Genomic DNA, 19,869 nt, shown 5'->3' on the forward strand with positions numbered 1-19,869 from the left:
ATGTCCCTGAACATGTACATAGATACACAGTATTAAAGAAAGGGTACTTAATGGGTCTCTCAGTAAAAATCTATTGGCTATTAACTCAAGGCTAACCCATCTGGGTCTCATTTCCTCGCCTGGAACACAAAAGCAACTATTACTAAGGGAGGAACAGGTTATATAGTGAATGCCAAATATTATACCCTGGGTGTCCTACAAATAGAGGCAATAAAATAAATGAAACAAACCTTTGCAAAATTACAACAGTTATCTGGTAAGGCAGCCTGTGGCCTGCATGTCCTCGTTTTACCTATCTAAGCTCAAAAAGAGAAAGGAAAAGTGAACATGGTGTTTAAGGAGCAAATTCAGGGGCCGGCAAGTAAAGATGCTTGCATCTCTTCAGATATGCCCAGCTGAAGCCAATTCCTAGGCCCACACATGGTGGAAGGAGTGAACTGGCACAAGTTGTTCTTTGACCTTCACACACGTGCCATGGCAAATGTGTACCACAGCACATATTCCTCATCCTACCCTCCCCCCACACAAAATAATTTGTTTTTAAAAAGCAAATTTAGTACTTAATTAATTAGGCTATACTGTAGAGCAAACAGAACTGTCGATGGAGGAGCCACAGCAGTGTTGTATCTGATGGAGGAACACAAACTGGCTTTTAAGTGCCCCAGTGTCAACAGGGAGGGGAAATGCTGGGCCGGGCGGAGTAACCATCAGAGACTAAGGAACTGCAGGTGTGGATGAGGGCGGCAATCGGGCCTGAAGTAAGCAGAGCAGAGAGTCTAATAATTCTGGTCTAACAGCAAAACTGATGTCAGGAAGGAGAAACTGAAGAACCCTGTTTATTCATTAGTGTCGCCTTTCAGTTTGTCAGAATGGGCACCGAGAAGGGAAAGCGAGTCAGAGAACAGCCAGTCTTGAATACAGTCGATAATGGAGTTAATCGCTACCTTAGTAAGGGCCAGGTTACGTTCAGACCAGGGACTACAACGATGAAAATAATGACATAACCAGCAGGTTCTACAGCATCTTGGCATACAGAGGTTACAAATAGAGACATTTACTCTGAAGTTAAGCCAAAACATTTACTTTCTGCTTAAAGTTATAGAGAATATAAGAGTGGTTTGTGGGAAACACACTCATCATTCTGTCCTTTGCTGCAAATCAGCCTCCAAAAGACAGAAGTGCACCATTTTCTCTGCTATAATCATCAGCATACAAATGACAAGCCAGACTAGGGCCCAGCTGCTCCTTTCCATTTCCCCGCCCTGGGAGGAAGTACCCAGCTTTTCTTTCGGGTGCCTAAAGGTACCTGTTTTGGAAGCAACTACAACTATTTTAGGTCACTACCACTGAAGCATCATAAAAATAGCATCAGGACCCTTAGAAAGCAAAAAGTAAGTGGGGAAAAGGTAAAGGCAAAAGAATGAAAAAGCAATGGGGCAAGGAGAAAGAAACTGGAAGGTGTGGTCACTTTGTCCAGAGGTGATAAGTGCCAGCCACGTTACTTAACTGAACTGTTGCCAACTACAGGCTAAGGGCCTAGAGGAGAAATTTAAACTTAGCTGACACTGGAGATAAAAACACAGGCCACCACAAACAGAAAATTATAGTATAAGAAGTTCAGACCCTGTTCTTCCTTCTCTGCAAGGGGAAGGGACCAAGGGCCTCCTTCAACCAAACTTCTGCAACCATGAACTGTGGCTACTCTTAGCTATGCTACACTGTGGGCGATGGCTCCGGTGCACAGACCACAGTTAGCTACTGGGAGGACTCGGCTTCCTCCCTCCAGCCAGACCGCTCCTAAGACATTCAGACTGTTCCACAGACATCCTATGCAGAACTAGCCGTAGGAAAGGAAGAGGACATTATACTGGTGTGTATGCAGCAGACATTAAGTGAGGCACCGCCTCTTCGATTCTGTGTCCTCAGTTGCTAGGACATCTGGCAGCGTAAATTACCAGTAAAGCAATTACGGACTTCATAAGACAGGAAAGAGCAGTCTCGAATCATAAGTCCAGTGGGAGTTTTTCAGTTCTATTTCACTTGCTCTTCTGCAGTGTTGAGCACAGAACTTCCTATCTCAGAGAGAAAGCAAAGGTTTATAGAGGTGGCTCCATGGGTAAAGTCACTTGCTGCCAAGCCTGATGACCAGAGTTCAAATCTCAGGACTCGAGGCTGAAGAGAAGGGTAGAAGAGACATCTCCTGAAAGTTGTCCTTTGACTTCTATACATACACTGCAGCTTGCATGTCCCTGTCTCTGTCTCTCCCTCTCTCTCTCACACACAAAACTTTAAAAAGTTAAAAAGGTTTTACAGTAGCTTGCCCTCCCCCAATTTTAACACTCTATAGAATCCTCCTTTACTGACCCCGCTCTGGCTTCCTCACTAACTAGTTCTTAGCTACGAGGCTGGCAAAGGGGAATGTTGCTGCCTCAGCTGCCTGCCCCCCACCTCCCCCTTCCGATTTCTGTTGTCCATCCCACAGCGCCCTGGTAACCTTCAGAGTCCCTGCTTGCTTCATTTGCTCTCCCACATTTTCCACCACCTATCACAGCGTAGACCTGATCCATCAATTCTATTTATTGTTGTCTTTCCTGATTCAAAATACATTTTCTCAGAGCAGCTTTTGTCTGTGCAGTTCGCTGCCATCGGCCTTGTTTCCTAGTGTGTAGGACAGTGCCTGGCCGGAGCAGACGGCAGAGAGGGGCACAGAGAAGGGAGTTAGGGCAAGGATGGAGCTCTCCGGCCATCTCACTCACAGGTGAGGTGGCTCCTCCACCTCAGTGCCCTGACTTTGGCATGCACCTGTCTGCGGGCCCCTGGGCCCTAGCACTCCTCTTTTCTACGGAGTCTCAAAGGGTTCTCTTACACACTCTCCATGATTACCTAGACATCCACACTGCTTCTCTCCCTCAGCCTCTCCCCTCTCTCAACAACCTCCCGACTAACTGGTTACTACACAAAACCTCACTGCCTAGCTGCTCTCATGCATTTCTCGGTCTCCACCCCTACTCAGCTGCCTTGCCCCCACCGTCTAACCTCTTCACCGGGTAACTATTCTGTTACTACGCAGGTGACTGTGGTGATGAGAGAGGCTTTGTAAGAAAGACCTGGCTGGCAGAACCCAGCTCCTATCAGCAACCAGTGAGCCAATAATTCTCAGTCAGCTGATACAGGATGAGTTAATCTGACAAACTGCAGGTTTCTCACCTGTAACATGGGATAGCACTAAAGACAGACAAAATGGTGTCTTGCTTGGGGCAAGTGTTCAAATGTGTCTCAAAATCTAAGATCTCAGGGGCTGGAGAACTGGCTTGGGGATTAAGAGCACTTGTGGCCCCTACAGAGGACCTAGGCTTTGGTTCCCAGCACTCACACAGTTGCCCACAATCATCCCTAACTCCCGTTCAAAGACATGACCTCTGTGGGCACCAGGCATGCGCGTGGAACACATACACCTATGCAGGCAAAGCACTCGCACACATAAAAATAAATCTTTTTTTTTTTTTTTTTGATTTTTCGAGACAGGGTTTCTCCGTAGCTTTTGGTTCCTGTCCTGGAACTAGCTCTTGTAGACCAGGCTGGCCTCGAACTCACAGAGATCCGCCTGTCTCTGCCTCCCGAGTGCTGGGATTAAAGGCGTGCGCCACCGCCGCCCGGCAAAAATAAATCTTTAAACACAACTGGGGACTAGAGACATGGGCCATGGCTAAGGGCATTGTTGCTCTTATAGATGACCCAGGGTCAGTGCCCATTACCCACATGGCATTTCACAACCATCAGTAACTCCAGTTCCAAGGAATCCAACCCTCTTGGCCTCCTTGGGCATCAAGCATACACATGGTGCACAAATATATACGTGGGCAAGCATTCACACGTAAAAGAAATAAATCTATTTTTTTTTTACTGTGCTATACATATTTCTCTGCTCCCCTCTCTCCTTCTACTCTCTCCTGTGACCCCCACACTATATTTAGGAAGGCCATGAATTTGGGAGTATGGGGCAAAGGAGGATTTGGAGGGGGATGAAAGAAGTTGGAGGGAAGGGCAAAGCTTATGTAAACAAATACAGTACTTATGTATGAGGTTCTCAAAAAAACATTTTATTAGATTGATTTTTTTACATTTCCAGGAGGTGTTAACTAATCACATTCCGGATTGCCCCTCATCCCTGCCAGCAGTCATTTCCCAATCTGGAGCCTCTAGCTGAGACTTGTAGAGGAAGGTACTCGCTAATCAGGATTCTAGATCTAAGCCTTCGATTCTGGTTCACTGTGTTTCCTTCGGCCAGCCTTGACTTCTTCATTTGGTAAAGAGGTGTGGCTGTCACATAATCAGCATCAGTACAGCACCAGTAATAAAGTGCGACTGGATGGTGCCACAAAAATAAAATAAAAAATAAATCTAATAAAAAGAAACTTAAGGTTGCACGGCTGGGTAGATAGCTCAGTGGGTAAGAGCAATTGTTCTGCAAGCACAAGTAACTGAGCACAAGACTCTTAGTCTCAGGGTTGTCAGTTCGAGCCCCATGTGGGCACCATTTTGTAAACAGACTGCTCTTTTGTTGCCAACCACCCAGACCCGAAAAATAACACAAAAACTATATTAATTACAACACTGCTTAGCCTGTTAGCTCAGGCTTCTTACTAACTCTTACATCTTAAATTAACCCATTTCTCTTTACCTGTGTGTATCGGCATGAGGCTATGGCTTATTGGTAAGAGTCCAGCGTCTGACTCCTTCAGCAGCTACATGATGTCTCCCTGATTCCACCTACTCTTTCTCTACATCTCTGTTCAGATTTCCTGCCTGGCCTTGCTCTGCTAAGCCATTGGCTAAAACAGCTTTATTCATCAACTAATAAAAGCAACACATATATAGGACATCCCACATCAGTTTGAATTTCCAGCACCCACTTAAAAAGTTGCACGGTCATGCATGACTGTGGTCCCAGCCTTGGGGGAGCCAGACAGGAGACCAAAGGAGCTCAGTCAGCCTGTCTGAAAGGTTGAGCTTCTGGTTCAGTTAGAGACACTGTTTCGAGGCAAATGTGACGAAAATAGAGCAACATACTTAACACTGAATTTTGGAGCTAGTAAATTATTTAATTAGTACTCAGCTAAAAAACTAATCTCTAAAGCAGACCACAAAGCAAATAATAACTCTAAATGATGAAAAAACAAGAATATAAAACTATTACTTATTATAAATTTTAAAAGGAAATCCTTTTAGCCATTATTTCCTAAGTGAATACTAATTTAACAATTTTATTAAAACTATTCATTCTGGGAAAAGCACACCTAGCTTTTGAAATGAGACATCAGTTTAAACTCTGACCGCCGTACTGTATGTGGCTAACCTGGCAGGTCGTCCATACTCACCAATGTCTTCCTTCTCTACAAATGGAGACTCTAAAACCACTGCCAGCGTCCATTCTTAAATCAGTGACTGTCCTAGTTCCATTTCTGTCACTGTGATAAAATACTCTGACATAAAGCAAGGGTTGACTTGACTTAAAATTCCAGGTCACAACCCACCATTGTCGGGAAGTCACAGGAGCAGGGGCTTGAGAGTCAAGAGCAGAAAGAAAATAAATGCACGAAAGCTGTCCCCTTACTTTCTCTACTTTATACATTTAGAACCCAGACCACAAAATGCTGCTACCCACATCAGGATGGACCTCTACCCCAACCCAATTAAGAAAAAAAAAATCAATTAGGAAAAAACAAAACCCCTCACAAGCATGTTCTCAAGCCAAAGCGATCCAGGCAGTCCCTCATCGGGATATGCGTGTTCCCAGGCAATCCCTCACTGGAACAAGCATGTTCCCAGGCCAACATGATCCAGGCAGTCCCTCATTGGGCCTCCCTCCCCAAGTGATTCTATACTGTGGCATGTGGATAATTAAAAAGAACCACCATAGTCATAATATCTAATGAATTAACATATTTGTGAAATGTCAACATTGGGGAATTATGACAATATTACATAACTGTGTCCACTGATATAATTACCAACAAAAGGTAACTATAACTTTTCAAAAACAGCTGTTAAACAACATAAAACATCACTAAAACATCATACAGCATTATAGCCAATTAAAAATGTTTATTACTTTTCCTTGGGGTGGGGCAGGGTGGGCAAGCACAGGCCATGTGTGGAGGTCAAAGGGCCACTTTCAGACATCGGTTCTCTCCTTCCACCACGTGGGTTCTGGAGAACCAGTTCAGGTTATCAGGTTTGGGGCAGGCGCTTTTTCCCACTGAGCCATCTTGACAGCTCTACAAACAATTTCAGACCATGCTAACTAAACTACGCAGCAGAGTTGAAAACAGCAATCTATTTCCAGCTTTGAAATACAATTTTTTTGTAGCAAATTAAATATGTCTAGATGAAAAATACACATAACAAAAACAAAAATGTTGGCTATGTTTAAAGCAATCGTGTAAGAATATGCTCTTTTTCCAAACAAGGACTTACGGTAATGGTACGGTCTATATGATATATACACAGTATCAGGCTACATGGCGAGGTGCGTGTTGATCTTGCTGTGGTCTACCTAGTGTCAGTCAAGTACACTAGTACACTAGTATCTAGCAAACCTCTGTTCCACCGTAGTCCACATACACCCACTTAAGATTATTCCAGAGAAGTGACTGGATGCCACAACAATCACACACAGTAACAAAGGAGCTCCCCTGAGAAGCAACTTCAGTAGGAAACCAGCCGAAAAGCTCTTAGCTTTTAAAAAGACCTTAAAGGACCCTTTTCCAAACATCAGCAAAAGCAGCCTACCTAACGCCAGCATGGGCCAGCCATGAAAAGTCAGGCTTAATCAAGAACAGTCTTCAAGATCATAAAAGCTCCAGTTACACACACACACACACCCAAAGCCAGAGATATTTATCAATCATAAGCTGAAGGAGGCCATTTCTTAAATAATAAAGCGAATCATCGAGATTTTTTTCACCAGTGTTGACTCTCGCCATTCACTTAGGGATAGGGCGTGTTCTGCTCAGTGGATTCAGTGTGCTTTCACTGTGTGTGTGTGTGTGTGTGTGTGTGTGTGTGTGATTCATAGCAGCAAGCAAATGAGAGCTGCAATGAGGTTCAAAGAGTAGAAGGCAGTTTCTGCGCCAACAGCTGCTAGAGCCCTGTGACCTGTACAAAAACTGGTTCTCATGTCCACTGTTCCCTTCCCTACCTTAGCGCCTTCTCCTGGGTATCTAATCACCCTCCCGTTTCAAATTTTAAATGTCAGCAACTTAACCTCCCCAATTATTTTATTTTCCTTCTCCTTAAAGAAAAAAAAAAGTCTTGGAAAAGCCAGGAGAGCTAATTTCCCCATCTTAAAATGATATTCAAACCTATTGATCTCCGTTTCTGCTTTGGTCCCTTATGAAGCTGGAGTTTGGCTAACACATTGTTGGTAACAGTCCGGTGTCATTTCAGCTTTCAAACTTAAAACAAAAATCATTTTAAAAAATCGTTCATTCTCTAAATTCCTTTCACACAGAAAAATGAAGCACGGACTTGACAAGCTCAGTTATGGGGAAATTCCATGGACCTTTTACAATATGACACAGTCTTTCCCCTTCTGCATAACTGCTGTCAAGCTGGCTCCCGACACTTAGGACAATGCCTAAAGTTGGAAGCACAGAAGTACCAGATCTAAGTGACTGGCGGACTGGAAAAGTGAGCGGGCTCGGATGCTCTAGCATTAGCACCCCGAATGAGCGGGCGAGGTACGTAATCTAGAGTATGGCCAGTTCATCCGGCACATGATGCAGGAGCCACCCCGGCCTGGGGCGAGCCAGTCGGCGATCGGCCGAAACCCCAAAGTAAAAAGCAGCCCCGATCTTGCCCAAGAGAGTGGAGCTCCCTGGGCTGCCACCGTCCGTCGACTCCCCAAGCACCTCCGCCAAGGCGCCTGCGCCGTCCTCACGGCCTCCGCACCCCCAAACTGCCGGCCCGCAGCTGAGGCCCCGCACGCCTAAACTGCCCGCCCGCCTCCGCCGGATGGACCCCGGCGGCCGCGAGGATCTCCGCCGGCTACCTTGGTCGTCCGGATGTGCTCCATCACGGGGCGACGCCCGCAGGCAGCTGGCTTCAGGAGCGCACCATCGGGAGAGAAACGGGGCGGTGACAGCCGCCGGCAGGAACTCCCTCAACCCGCCAGCGTCAGCCAGCTCGCCGGCGGCGACCACTGCGCAGGCGTCGTCCGCGAGCGCTGTCGCCTAGAAACACTTCCGCAAACCCCAACCATCGAGGGGCCTGGCTGCGAGCAGAGCGTCTTCAACTGAGATGGGCGCTGGCAGGGTCGCACCCGTGGCAGATTATACAGCGCCCTCCCTGGTGGAGGACTGACATTGCCAAGGCCGACCCTTGTTCAGCCAGTCAAAGACCAACAAAGCTGGGTCCCTAAGGGGCTAGAAGACATTTCTAGGTTTGAAGATCAGTCCGAAATGAATTGGCCAGTGAGGGAGAGACTGGGTGTTTCTGAACTCCATTACCATGCCAGTTTAAATCACATTTAGAAACCCACGGGGCACTGGGCTGGTGTAAGGAACTATTAAAATCTATTATGGTTATTAGTATTAAATCTGAGTACATTTTATTTGATCTCTGTTGCCAAGAGTTAGGATATAACGCTTAGAGGTTTGTAGGCACGTCTGTGCTTTGACTTAAGATGCTACCTGAATGCCTTTTTTTTTTTTATTTGAAAGACATTTTTTTTTCAGGGCTGGAGAGATGGTTTATCAGTGAAGTTTGTATTGGAAACTTTCTTGATGTTTTGCTTTCCCGTAAATAAGCAAAGGCAGCTGGGGATAAACAGTTTAACTTCCTAATAGTTGTAGACCCTTGCTCCTCTGGCTGCCTTCTGCAAAAGACTCTTCAATTAAACCAATGCTTTTAAAACTGTGCCAAAGCAACACAGAGAAACCCTGTCTCGAAAAAACATAACAACAAAAAAAAAACTGTGCATGGGTGGGGGTTAGCTGACCAAAACTTAATTAAAAACCAAATATGCAGTCAATTCGAAGGATACAACTATTTCTGGCATTACTTCTCTTTGTGGACTTCGTTCATGCCAGTAACCACGGGTGCAGTGTCCCTGCTCAGATTTCATCTCTATATGTTAGGAACTGAAGTGTTTTCACCGTTTGTACAAAATGTTCTGCTCTTACAGAAACAGTGATTTAACTACAGAAAGCAAAAACTATCATATTTTCCTGTTATCATTCTTTAGTACTGTCAAATTAGTGTATCTTTTGTCTGAGCTGTGTTAGAAAAACATACCCATCTCTCTGTGAGTCCTTAATAAGTAGTTACAACAAATGTATCCAAAAGAATTGTTTTAAGAAACAATTTATGCTCCAGTGTATTGGGGCATGCCTTTAATCCCAGTGCTCCAAAGGCAGAGGCAGGTGATTCTCTCTAAGTCTCAGGCCACCCTGACCCACACAGTGAGACTGTGAAGAACAAACAAAAATATGTTCAGCAAATGTCTGATTTGTACACCCCCCCCCACGCCGTTAACACTGCCATTTTCTATGCAAACTTTTTAAAATCCCCTTTTAAAAGTCGCTAGCACATCATTGGGCAAATGTCCAGATGCTGAATTCAGCGTTATCTTTTCTTCTCCTTTCCCGTTCTTCATTTCACCATTGTCATCGTCATCTCCCTTTAAAATGCATTGTTTGCTATGTGGACATTGATAGTGCAGTAAGTCAGCGCTGCTGCGGGCGGCATCCTCCGGGCTTAAGAGCTAACATCTTCATCAGGGCAGCTGTGATGCTTGCACACTCAGACCTGTTGACAAACCCTCAATGGAGGAAGGAGCGAGGAGGGTCATGGGCCCATGAGATTCCAGCCAGACCCTCCAGTACTTCCCGTTGTCATTTGTCGTATGTTTCTGCCCCAATTGCACAGGGTCTCAAGTCTCCAGACATGCTGGAATATGTAGTGTGTGAAGGTTCACTGACAGAGGGACTTCATCTGTGCATCTGGGGAAGTAGGAGGCGAGAGCTGCTGGGAACATGAGAAGCAGCATTGGGGTCGCCCATGCTCTGTAAGTAATTCGCTAACTGGTTTGTCAGGTTAGACTTTGGTGGAATCACACTCGGGTTTGTTGGTGGTGTCCTGTAAAGAAGAGGCAGACATTTGTTTATGTCTCCCCAGAGAAAGAGTTCCTCAAACAGTTAAAAATAAATTAAATGGGGCCGGAAAGGTAGCTCAGCAATTAAGAGAACTGGTTGCTCTTCCAGAGGACTCTGGTTCAATTCCCAGCACCCACATGGCAGCTCACAACCATCTCTCACTCCAGTTCCTAGGGATCTAATACCCTCTTCTGACCCTCACAGGCATGTGGGGTACACACATACATGCAGGCAAAACACCGGCATACATAAATGTATAACATTTTTTTTTGAGACAGGGTTTCTCTGTGGCTTTGGGGCTAAGGGGCCCTACTTCTAGGCTCATCCCAGAGCTGTGACAATTACACAGCTTTGCATGCCAGTACCTGAAGCCTGCATGGAAACTTAACTCTTAGTGGAACCTGCCTGTAGAGGCTTTCACCAAGTTGTGCTCAGCTATCAGACGCTGAGGGCTACCCAGGCTGTCAGAAGACCAGCTTGTTCCTGCTCACTCCAAGATTTCTGCACAGGTCTGTGGTGAAATAACCTTTTTGTACACTGTGAAGATGTGTCTTTGCCAAGGCACCTTCTGATTGATTTAATAAAGAGCTGAATGGTCAAAAGGGCAGGAGGTTAGGTGGTACTTCCAGGCAGAGGGCAGAGAGAGAGAGAGAGAGAGAGAGAGAGAGAGAGAGAGAGAGAGAGAATAAATCTAGGCAGAAGAGAGCTGCCAGAGGACATGGAAACAGGAAATGCAAAAGAGGTAAAAAGACGTGAGGCAAAATGTAAATTAATATAAATGGGTTAATTTAAGTTATAAGAACTAACAGGACAAGCCTAAGTCATAGGCCAAGCTTTCATAATTAATAAGTCTCCATGTCTTTTTGTGAGTTGGCCGCCCAGAGAAAAATCCGTCTGCACAGATCAATTTAAGGGACCCAGCCAGTTGGTCCAAAACTCTTGCATTTTAGTTTGAGAAGCAATTCTACTACCCATAGGATTTACTTCAAAGAAATAAGACACTGTAGTTTTATTTGAAACAAATTCCCCATTTCCTCGTAACTGCAGTGCATTCATTCAAACGTTAGGGTAGACACCCATTAAAACTGACCCTGGGAGCCGGGCAGTGGTGGCGCACGCCTTTAATCCCAGCACTCGGGAGGCAGAGGCAGGCGGATCTCTGTGAGTTCGAGGCCAGCCTGGTCTACAAGAGCTAGTTCCAGGACAGGAACCAAAAGCTATGGAGAAACCCTGTCTCGAAAAAAAAAAAAAAAAAACAAAACAAAAAACTGACCCTGTGGAGGAGGACTGTGGAGGAGGGCAGGGGGGATGTGTAGGGGGGGGGAGTGAGAGAGTGGGGGGTGGGCTGGGGCTGGAGAGGTGATTGGTGGCTTAGCAGTTAAAAGCACTCGCCGCTGTAAAGCAGAACTCAGCTTTCAGCACCCACATCAAAGTCAGATGTGGTAAACCAAAAGCTGAGGGCAGATGAAGACAGGATAGCCAAGGTCTGCTGACCGCCAGCCTCACTGAAAAGCACTACCTTCAAGTCCAGTGATAAATCTTACCTCAGAGGAACAAGGTAAGAGTGATAGAGGTGGTCACCTGATGCCTGCCTCTGGCCTCTGTGTATGCATCCGCCCCCCCCCCACACACACACACATTTCATACACATAAACTAACTCTCTCTCAACCGGTGATGATGTATTTCTACAGGAACAAAAAGCTAGCCACAGTACAGCAAATTCAACGAGACCATAAAATAGTTTGTAAGGGTTACAAGCAGAGCCATGGGCAACTTTTGTAATTCCTCTGACACCATTTAGGAGCGTTTTCTTTCCATGGGAGGTAAAATCTGAAGGTGTTTTTGTTGTCTTGGCTGGGGGTTTGAACATAATACCACTGACATCTAGTGGATCCAAGCCAGCTGCAGTGTGCCAGAGAAGCCCACACAACAAAGTCCTCCTTCCCGCCCTAGAGGGCACCAGTGGAGAGGTGGAGAAGGCTGCTCCATGCCCTTCAAGACTACTAACTCAGCAGTTTCGCATTTGTAGTTAGAAAGTGGTACTTTTAGGTGGCTCAATGTGGAAAGCACTTGCAACAAAAATTTAACAATCCGAGTTCAATCCCCAGAACCTCTATACATGTCCTGTGGCACACACACACACACACACACACACACACACACACACACACACTGCTCTGCAAAGAATGGAAATGAGAAGAGTACAGAAAGGCAAATTCAACACATAGCAAGACTCCTACAAGGGAACTTTCATGTCGTTTTGATTCAATCTCTTATCTGCTTTTCACCCTCCCCCTCTTACTTCATGACAGTTCCCATTCTCTCTCTTCCAAATGATCAGGCAGTAATCCTGATGTTAGCTAATGTCTGCTGTGATTATAAGGTGACAGGAGGGCTGGAGAGATGGCTCAGCGGTTAAGAGCACTGGCTAGCTTTCCAAAGGTCCTAGGTTCAATTCCCAGCAACCACATGGTGGCTCACAACCATCTGTAATGAGATCTGGTGCCCTCTTCTGGCCTGCAGGCATATGTGCAGATAAAACACTATATACTACATAATAAATATATAAACTTAAAAAAATTAGGTGACAGAAAGGAAACTAAGTATCATTTCAGTGTTATAGGGCAAGTGCTGTGATGTCTCTTATTTCAAAGATGACAAAGCTGAAATACAATGAAGTAAGTTGTCTGATATGACAGAGTAGAAAAAGTCAAGAGTCATGGCAGAAAGCCAGACAGCCTGACTCCAGAGCCTGTGTTCTTTTGTTTTTATTTTTTTTTATTTATTTATTTTTTTCACTTTTTTCTATTTAATAAAAATACCATATAATAACTTATTTTATACAGAAAATACATAAAACATTCTATATTGACTTGCTTTTCAAAACCCCTATTAAAGTTCCATCTATTAGTAATATGAGAGGCCAGGAAATCATTCTGCTTAAAACAAAGCTCAAGTAATGGAAAACAGAAGCTCAAATTCCATGAAGCACTGAGTAACTGGTGAGATAGTAAGAACGTGTATATAGACATCTGAAGGGATGGGTGCATCCTCAGAGGCCAGCAGGACACTGACGCTGATGCCGCAGGAAGACCAATTCAGTCAGGCCAGTTGACTGTTTCGATACTCTCCCAGCACGCCCAGTTAAAAGCCCGAGTGCAGGGCCCAATTTAGGCGGGAATCTAATGGGAGAGCCACCTACATAAAGCCATAGTCAGAGAGACACTCAGACAATGCAATGCCCTGAAGAAGGAAATCTACCTGGGCACTGAGACGGGGAAATGCCTGACATTACAACATGACAATGTCACGAGACAGATTTACATCCTGGATTCATTTCCAGTTACCCAAGAACTGAAAATCAAGTTCTTTAGGGGTAAATGGAGTTTAAATGGGCCGGGGTTAATTGCACCTCAAGAGCTTATTGTAGCAAACACAAATCCTTCCTGGTAGAAAATGCCTCTTGTAGTAGGAGAGAGAGCGGGCTTGCTTTTCGTCCTGGCCACCCGGCTAGCTTACACCCGGCACCATTCTGTAACAGGAGGAGCGGGCCGTGTCCCTCTGCCTGGCTAGCTTAACCCCCAAAATAACCACACAGAAATTGTATTCATTAAATTACTGCCTGGCAGGGTTGGAGAGATGGCTCAGTGGTTAAGAGCATTGCCTGCTTTTCCAAAGGTCCTGAGTTTAATTCCCAGCAACCACATGGTGGCTCACAACCATCTGTAATGGGGTCTGGTGCCCTCTTCTGGCCTGCAGACATACACAGAGCGGAATATTGTATACATAATAACTAAGTAACTAACTAACTAAATAGAATATATATTTATATAAAAAATTACTGCCTGGCCCATTATCTCTAGCCTCTTGTTGGCTAACTCTCACATCTTGCTTTAACCTATTTCTAATAATTTGTGTATTACCACAAGGTCATGGTTTACCGGGAAAGATTCTAACCAGCGTCAGTCTCGGGTAGGAGAGCCATGGTGTCTGCCTCACTGTCTTTCTTCCCAGAATTCTGTTCTGTCTTCTCCTCCTACCTGAGTTCCACGCTATCAACTAGGCCAAGGCAGTTTCTTTAATAACCAATGAAAGCAACACAAATACAGGAGGACCTCCTACACCAGCGTTTGTAATGAGCCTCAAATAATTCTTATAATTAATCTCCTAAGGAATTTAAATTAAAACCACAGCAAAGTATCATAGGAGGAAAAGATCTTGAAGTAGGAGCAACACGATGACAAAAAGAGATTATATAACGATCAGGCTTAGCTTACTAAAATAATATGCTAGATATGTATAAGAAAATAAAAGACAATAGAAATATGTGTACTTAGACCATCCTTGAAGAAGGCCTTATTGCTTACACCAGAGTAGGTTCTGTGTGACCTTGTCCTAGGGAGCTGTGAACAAACGCCACTCACTAGGTAGAGCACAAAGGACACACCCCACCCACGTCTAATTTGGGCAGCCAACAAATTCATTGGGCTTACTTTCAGGAACAGGCTGGGGGCGGTTATGAGCACAAAACCCTGAAGTCTTAGCTCAGTACGGGGAGTGATGTCTCCACAAGTGTGTAGATGTAGTGCCTGCTTCACATGGTGTATCTTTACACACTACACACTCCAGCACCTCCTGACACCACCTGCTGCCGGGGCAGAACTACTACGAATGGGAAGTGTCAACAGAGACAGGACTTTTTAAGTTTGCTGTTCCTGGTAGCATGCCATAGGTAATACCTCTGATCAAACATTCCAGGTTGTTTTTTGTCTATGCCCCGAGTCTCTGTGGAATATGGGGCCACTTATCACTGTAGAATAACTGGACTTCGCCATACACCAAGCAAGAATATATGAAAATTTTATTAAGTTGAAAGAATAATTTTCTTGTTAACTTGGAGGGCTCATCTGAGAGCACAGCTTTTCTTCTTTTTCTATTTCTTCTCCTTCTCCTTCTGCAAAACCTTTTATTCGAGTTAGGTTGAAATTTTTAGTAAACTTTGAATTTTAAAGTCATAGATTTACAGATTACTGAGTGTAGTTGTTTTTTGTTTGTTTGTTTTCTTTTGGGGGGCCTGCCACCCAGCTCACAAAGAAATACATGAAGACTTATCTCTACTTATGAATGCCCAGCCTTGGCTTGACTTGTTTCTAGCCAGCTTTTCTAACTTAAATTATTCTATTTCTCTTTAACTACAGTTTGCCCCTGGGCTTTTTAACTTTCTTTATTTATATCTTTTTCTTTCCTTCTTACCCCATGGCTGACTGACTGTGTGGCTGTGTGGCTGGTCCCTGGCGACTTCCTCTCCTTTTCCTTTTCTTGATCTTCCCTTTCTTTTCCCCAGATTTCGCCTATGTATTCTTTCTGCCTGTCAGTCTTGCCAATCATTTCTCCTGCCTAGATCCTGGCCTGTCAGCTCTTTATTAGACCAGTCAGGTGTTTTAGACAGGCAAAGTAACTCAGCTTCACAGAGTTAAACAAATGTAGATAAAAGAATGCACCACATCTTTGCATCATTTAAACAAATATTCCACAGCACAAAAGAAAGTAGCACATCTTAAACTAATATTCCACAACAACTGTTCCAACATGCCCACAGCCAGTTTTTCTAACCATGAACTTGTTCGTCCCTACTATATTTTAACATAATCAACCCTTCCCACTGACTTCATGTGTCCTAAGTGCCAGACATGTTGCTCTTGCTAATTTTATGTTGATATCTTCAAGCTTTGGAAAGAGTACATTTGAGAATTAAGAGACTATCTTCCTATAAAAATCTGGATTCATCTTTAAAGTTTTTTTTTCAGTCAAAAGGAAATATTCTCAATTGCAAGACAGTTGTCCCACTATCCTACCCTCTAGCTATGATGTTCTCTAGAATTTAAACACATAATAACTATTTGTTTTCTCCATTTCAGCAGCTATGATTTTTCCCTGTACCAGTTCACATCCCTTTTCTTTAAAAAAAAATTATTTCTATTATCACTTTTGTTTCAAGTGCTATTTACTTTTCCTCTAGCATAAATTTTTATTCATTCTTTGATAATTTCATACATGTAGACAACGTGTTTAGGTCATACTACCCCCCATTCCACGTTCAACTCCTTCGACATCCTCCACCACCACATGCTCCCCCCAACTTTACAGCGTCTTTTCACAGTTCAGTGAGTCCCATCAGCACGCTCTTTGTGTGCATGTGTAGACCACACACTGGAGCACGGGTGCTCTTATAGAGGGCGCCTCTCTGAAGAAAACAGACTCTTCTACCCCAGAAATTATCAACTGCCAAAGCTCCCTAGCTAGGAGCAGGACTTCACGAGCCCTTCTCTCACCTGCACGGGCATTTTGGCTGCTTGATCTTGTGTAGGTCTTGTGTGGCTAACCATATCCACTGAGTGTAATGGATCTTACCTCTCTAGAAGGCAACCTTCCTAAACCCATCTTTTATCTTTCCGTCTCTTCCTTTAAGATGTTCTCTGAGCTACGTGTGTGTGTGTGTGTGGGGGGGGAGATAATATAAATATCTTATTTAGGAGTATGCATTCCAACACCACTCATTTTCTCCACTCTGATAGCTGCAGGTCTATGCTAATTTCTGTCTGCTGCAAAATTAAGCCTCTCTGATGAGGATCGAGTGCTGCACTAATCTTTGAATATAGAACTAGGCATTAGAAGGTAGTTTGTTCTGATACTATGCCTGGTTAGCAACATAATATCAGATTATCCTCTTGGCCAACCATGGGTTCTTGGCCAGTTTTACAGTGCCAGGCATGAGTTCCACCTATGGATTGCATGTCAAATTCAAGCGAAAGGGGACTGGTTACCCTATATCCTTCATGCCACTACTGCACCAATAAAGGTATCTTACCAGGTTAGTTCTTGTAGCTTGCACAGTTCACTGCTGAGAAACTGTTGATTTTTCTCACTTAGTAGACTCCAAAGCACCTTCTGGGCACTATGTACACTAGCCGGCAGGGAGGAAATTTTCAGGTCAGTACCTGCTTTATCCCTTCATATTCTGTGATCTAAGTGTGTGTGTGTGTGTGTGTGTGTGTGTGTGTGTGTGTGATATCTTCTCCAACAGGGTCTTACCACTAGTTCTGGTGAGTAACCAAGAGAAAATGGCAATAGCCTTTTTTGTTTTAGTAATCTATGGGACCCCTCTTTCAAGGCATAGATGGTATGTTAGTATGCTTGGGCTACTGTAACTAAATGTGTTCTTACAAATGCAATATACCAGAGTGGTAAAATACTTGCTTCTCACTGCTTTGGAGTTTGAAAGACTAAGATCAAGGTGCCCACAGACTGAGTTCCTGCAAACGGTCTTACTCCTACCTTTCGGAAAGCCCCTCCCAAGGTGGAGAGCTCTGTAATCTTAGAGGGTACTAATCTCATCATACGCAAAACACACCTTCTGATGTCATCTAACTTTAATCACCTACCAAAGGGAAATGATGAGGAACAGTGCATTAACATTGTAAGTGAAGGGACACTAGCCCACTGGAGCACGTGGCTCTGGCTCGCCTTGCCCTTCTCTCCCTCTGCCTTGCTAAAAACCCTTATATTATTACAGTTGGAAAGCTAGCCATAAAGTCTGTTTCCTTATCTGGTCACTTCCTCCTTCTAAGGCTGACCACCAAGGTCTAGTTATCAAAGTACTGAAGTCCAGCAATCAAAGCCCCATTTGGCTCATCTAATTAACATGTCCAATTAAAATTAAAATTAAACAGCTCATCCTAACCCGGTGTTTCCCCTTTTACCTTAATAAACCGCCATTTTTCTATGGGCCATGCTGTCTCCTCTCTGTTCAGAGCCAGTTCTTTGTCCCACTCCAGAACAAATATTCCTGCCCCTCTCCCTTATGCCTTTTCCCATCTCCCTTGTCCTCCATATTGTCTTTGTCTCTTGTTTCCTGCCCTCTGTCCCACTAGGACAAATAAATGTTTGTGCTGATATCTTGGTTTTGGTGTATCCTTAGCCTATATACCCTTACAATAACTATTTGGGGGACAGGATAGGACTATACTATGGATTTGGATGATGCCCTAATTCAGTCCACTGCAGGTCGCAATGCCCAACACAAAAGAAGGGCTGAATTATGGTTGAGTTGTAAGAAAGGAAGTTTCAAGAATTTGTCATATAGAGGGCACTGAGTGCTAGGTCTAGAGGCCTGTGAGCTTTTGTAGATTGTGCTTTAGAATAAATCTGAGGGATGGGATGATGGGATCAACTTCGTTGAACGTGACCCTGCAGGTAGGCAAAGCATTTGCAGGAACAACACGCCAACTTCTGACGGAGAGCTAAGAGCCACATCATGATGGCGGCGCCTCTAGACCACCTCTAGGAAGCTTTTCTTGGTGCTCACGTTACACCAGGTCCCTGAACATTCTCTTAGACAGTACGTTTCTGTTGTTGTATTTTCCACTTTGCAGTTCCTCCAGTAAATAGCCTAAGGTGTGGGAAAACCACGCGACCACGAAGCAGCCACTAGGGAAGGTCCCCAAGAATGGCAAACGCCACACCCCCAGAGTGGCAGCGGAGATAGGGAATGTAACGCCGCTAGAGAGCCCCTCCGGAGGCACACCGTCGGGAGCATCGGGAGAGGATCTGGCCGGAAGCGTGTGTGAATTAAAACCCGTGGGTTTCCGGACCATCAGAAAATACACACCCTTTTATATGGGGTGCAATGACACCCAACGAAACCCAGATGCCCCCTTGAAGGAATATGAGGGGATGACCAAGATCCTTTCCAATTCTGCGGAAAGAAACAGCCCTTGGGGGTCTTTATTCAGGAAATGAGGCACAAAGTACCGCGAGAATCTCTTGAGCAGTCGGCACTCTGGTGTTTATCTCTTCAAGAGAGTAGGCGGGGCGCCCAGCCGGGCAGCCTGACGCTAGCACCACCTCCAATCCTGTCCCAGGGTTCCTTGCGCGGCGGGTGCGCTTCCGGTTCTTTCGGCGCGCGCGGACGGCGGCGCGCATGTGGCTCCGCCTCCTCCGGTCTCGCCGCGCAGCTGCAGGGGTTGAACTTCCCGCCTGGTCCCTGCTGGGCCACGGCGATGCTGCAGGTCTTGGCGCGGCAGTGAGGGGACTGAAGCGTCCCAGGTCTCCAGCGTTGTTGACGGCGTCGCGCCCAGGGCCGCCATGTCCACGGGGTTCTCCTTTGGGTCCGGAGCGCTGGGATCCACCACCGTGGCCCCCGGAGGGACCGGCACGGGCAGCGGATTCTCCTTTGGGACCGGCACGTCTAGGTAACCGTGTTAACAAGTCTTCAATGGCCTGCTGCTTCCCCGCGTGGCTCGGCTTGTCGAGCTCTGACTCCAGGCTGCCTGGCTGCCCTGCCAACCCCGCAGCGGGCCGGCGACGGCGGGGTTGGGGACCTGTGATGCCAGGGCTCTGCGGTCCCCAGCCGCGCGGAGGCCCGACTGCGGGAGGCGGCCTGGCATCGCGCCTACGCCTTCGCGACACCTCGATCTCAGGAGTGAAACGGGTGTCGAATGAATGACAGCTTGTTGCTGGCTTTTCGGAGTAGAAAAATAGGAGGGGCTAAGTAAACATTTTCCCTTGATAGTTAAGATTTCATTAGTGTTTACGATTACGGTGCATTTTGAATTTGTGATTATTTTTGTTTCACGAGATTTTCAAGTCTTTGTGCCCCAGAGGAACCAATCCAGTCTTTTTAAGCCTTTATAGCACTTATTAGTAGTAATT

General features: G+C 45.3%; 2 protein-coding genes across 2 annotated transcripts in view; one reads left to right on the forward strand and one right to left on the reverse strand.

Annotated features, from left to right (window-relative positions):
• The window catches only part of Mtmr6 (myotubularin related protein 6), a 41,692-nt gene extending 33,482 nt beyond the window's left edge, over positions 1–8,210 (reverse strand). Inside the window, exon 1 of the mRNA XM_041634078.1 lies at positions 8,054–8,210. Coding sequence (XP_041490012.1) covers positions 8,054–8,077 — 24 coding nt within the window. The 5' untranslated portion in view covers positions 8,078–8,210. The remainder of the gene's footprint in view (positions 1–8,053) is intronic.
• A 10,958-nt stretch (positions 8,211–19,168) lies between these two features.
• The window catches only part of Nup58 (nucleoporin 58), a 34,693-nt gene continuing 33,992 nt past the window's right edge, over positions 19,169–19,869 (forward strand). The window contains exon 1 of the mRNA XM_041633924.1: positions 19,169–19,409. Within this exon, the coding sequence (XP_041489858.1) occupies positions 19,303–19,409 (107 nt within the window). The 5' untranslated portion in view covers positions 19,169–19,302. The remainder of the gene's footprint in view (positions 19,410–19,869) is intronic.

The sequence above is a fragment of the Microtus oregoni genome, unplaced genomic scaffold (assembly GCF_018167655.1).
Source record: "Microtus oregoni isolate MIOR12 unplaced genomic scaffold, Mior012 000045F_ref0000178, whole genome shotgun sequence".
NCBI classification, from domain to species: Eukaryota; Metazoa; Chordata; class Mammalia; order Rodentia; family Cricetidae; genus Microtus; species Microtus oregoni.